This window comes from Calliphora vicina, chromosome 1, assembly GCF_958450345.1.
Source record: "Calliphora vicina chromosome 1, idCalVici1.1, whole genome shotgun sequence".
NCBI lineage: Eukaryota > Metazoa > Arthropoda > Insecta > Diptera > Calliphoridae > Calliphora > Calliphora vicina.
The window spans coordinates 52142205-52144793 of record NC_088780.1 but is presented as its reverse complement, the minus strand read 5'-3'; the positions used below and the strand labels follow the sequence as shown (position 1 = coordinate 52144793).

At 31.1% G+C, this 2589-nt stretch overlaps 1 protein-coding gene across 1 annotated transcript; it reads right to left on the bottom strand.

Annotated features, from left to right (window-relative positions):
* Positions 1–406: 406 nt before the first annotated feature.
* Positions 407–1562, bottom strand: Dtwd2 (DTW domain containing 2). The gene is made up of 2 exons (XM_065498526.1): positions 1415–1562; positions 407–1356 (listed from the first exon to the last, which is right to left on the bottom strand). Exons 1-2 carry the CDS (start codon positions 1546–1548, stop codon positions 615–617), a joined length of 876 nt encoding a protein of 291 aa, XP_065354598.1. The 5' UTR covers positions 1549–1562; the 3' UTR covers positions 407–614.
* Positions 1563–2589: the final 1027 nt, after the last annotated feature.

Sequence of the window (2589 nt, the reverse complement as noted above, 5' to 3'; positions counted from 1 at the left end):
CTCTGTTAAATGCATAACAGTGCACTGTTAACTGCAAAATAAGCTCTGTTATAAAATGTGGTTTGTGTCTCTACTAGTTAAATACCAATTTATCTTCACACACATAAATAAATATCAGTAAAGTTGAAAATAATAAAGCACTATTATTTCACGTTTCTGAGGTACTCGTAAAAATGCTAAAACCAAAAATATCTCGAAAACGGATCATATTTGCCGTATTTGAGTTCAGCGTGCCAAAATTATATATAAACAAGATTTTTTGCACGAGGAGCCTTTTTTGGCAGTATTATCGATCCATCATTTCACTTATGGTAATTTTCGATTGATAACAAAATAAAAACCGTTTATTTAAAATATGTAATTTTACCCAAATTTTGGTTTTACTGAACAGAAAGTACTCAGTCTGTTTTCAAATCTCGATTTTTTAAAACTTTATTTAGGAATTCAGATGATAAATATGTATGTATGCATTTAGGTATGTATATGTGTGTGTAATTGTAAGTATATATATTAATTTAATATTATTAAACTATTATAATAGAAAAACGTTCATGACAAAATCAAAATTTCTGACTATTAAAGTAAAAACATCGAATGACTAGCACAGCTCTTCTTCATGTATTTTGTAAATCGGATGTAGTGTAGGCATGTGTATTTTCTTCATTTGCATCTAGTTTACAAATAGTGCTATAATTAAGTAAGCGATTGAGGCGTTTGCCAATTTGTTTGGGATATTTATTGTTTCTGATTCTAAATTCTTTGGACTGATGTTCAACGGCACCATTTTCGAGCTGATATTTACACAGTGTATGCAATGGACTTACTAAGAGTTCCCGCAATTCTGGGCGTCCTTCTAGAACCGATAACGACTGAGCAGCAGTCTCTAACGTGCTGAGACAACCTTCTGTGGGCTGGGTGCGAATAATGTAATCACTAGATCCGGCAGCAATAAGTTTAACTTGAGTCATATGGTGTAACATTGGGCTGCTGGCGTATATGGCTTTTGCCTGCGGCCAAGTACCATCTATTAGCACTAGAGTAAAGGGTCCAGCGGATCCGTCTAGTGTTTGAGATTTTTCTTTTATTGTCTCTAAAGGCACAGATTCTCTGCTGGGATATAGTAATAAAGAGTTGGCTGAACCTAGAATCGGTTCCAGTTCTACTTGATTTTTTGGTGTAGGAAATTTCTTGCCCTTGTAAACAGTGCACTTGCCGGGTTTCAATCCCAGTTGCAGCATTAAAGCTGTGCGCAGTGAACGTTTTTCCTCAGCTGGATGCTGGAGTATGACAACAGAACTAGCAATATCTAGTGGGGGATTGGGCAAGGAGGCACACCAGCATACAACTTGCGGGCGTCTAAGAAAAAACTAATTTAATAAAATACTTTGAATAGCAAGTCCATTTACCAACTCACTTGCATTGTTCACATTTGTCTCTGCGTTCGGGTGGATCGGCAGTTATGCCTAGTAAATCTTGCCATGAATCAGCACTTTCACCATTCTCAATATCTTCAGTATTTGTACTAATATTTTGATTATTTGTTACCATTGCTTAAAAAATGGTTGTCTTCTTTCCAAAAATCTATAATATAACTATGAAACGTGCAAACAAACAAATTTTCTGTTTGAGTCAGCTGTTTTGTGCAATACAGGGTGAATCAGAGCAACGGTATTTTTAGGCCCAGTTAAATGTAACGGTAAATATAGTACAGTGGTGCATAATCCAGTGAAACAACCAAATATAGTTTTATTGGCACTAATTTTAGTGTTTAAAGCAAATGATTGCTTTATTTTTTAATTTATTGTTATAATAAAAAAATAACTATAAAAAAGGTATATGTGTACAAGAATAAACAATTTGTTTGCAAGCTTATGGAACAAAGAATTTAACATTTCTCTAAGGCAGTAAAAACTATAGATAAATACTGTAATTATCTTGGTCAAAACATTATTTAGAAAAATTTTAATTTTTCAAAAAACAATTTCAAAACTTACTGCAAAAATAATTTACAAATATGTATTATATAAAATTGGGCATGTAGAAAACAATGAATATATTTTTAACAAAAATTAAATGAAGTGAAATTTTAAACTTTTCATTATATACATATATATAATTTCCTTAGCAGTTTTAAGTATGTTCTTTCCAAAGCTTACAGAAGATCAAGAAATTTTAAATTCAATACATACATTGAGTGACTTTACAATGAAAACTTATTTGAAAGTTTTACCTTTTACCAAATATATATGGGGTATTCACACGGTCTACTATTTCGACATATTGTCATAATGTCCTAATATATTATGATAGTTTAAACAAATTTTTGTTGTGTTTCAAACAAAAAAATTGTAAACTAATAAGACTATTTGAACTATGTTTATTGTTTTGTCATAAAATAATACTTTTTTTGATTTAAAACACAACAACAACTATCATAATATATTAGGACTTTATGACAATATGACTAATAGCAGACCGTGTGAATACTGAAATTTACTAGGGTTTCTATTAATGTATAGTAGAATTCAGCATTTTTAGTTAAAAAAGAAACAATGGAAACTTTTTTTAAAAAGCATCATGTTTTGCCTT

What these genes read in the sequence shown, in the direction of transcription:
- Dtwd2 (XM_065498526.1), bottom strand. Translation starts at nt 1,548, where the DNA reads ATGGTAACAAATAATCAAAATATTAGTACAAATACTGAAGATATTGAG. An exon ending in GACAAATGTGAACAATGCAA is followed by an intron (nt 1,357 to 1,414) that starts GTGAGTTGGTAA and finishes GTTTTTTCTTAG; the next exon opens with ACGCCCGCAAGTTGTATGCT.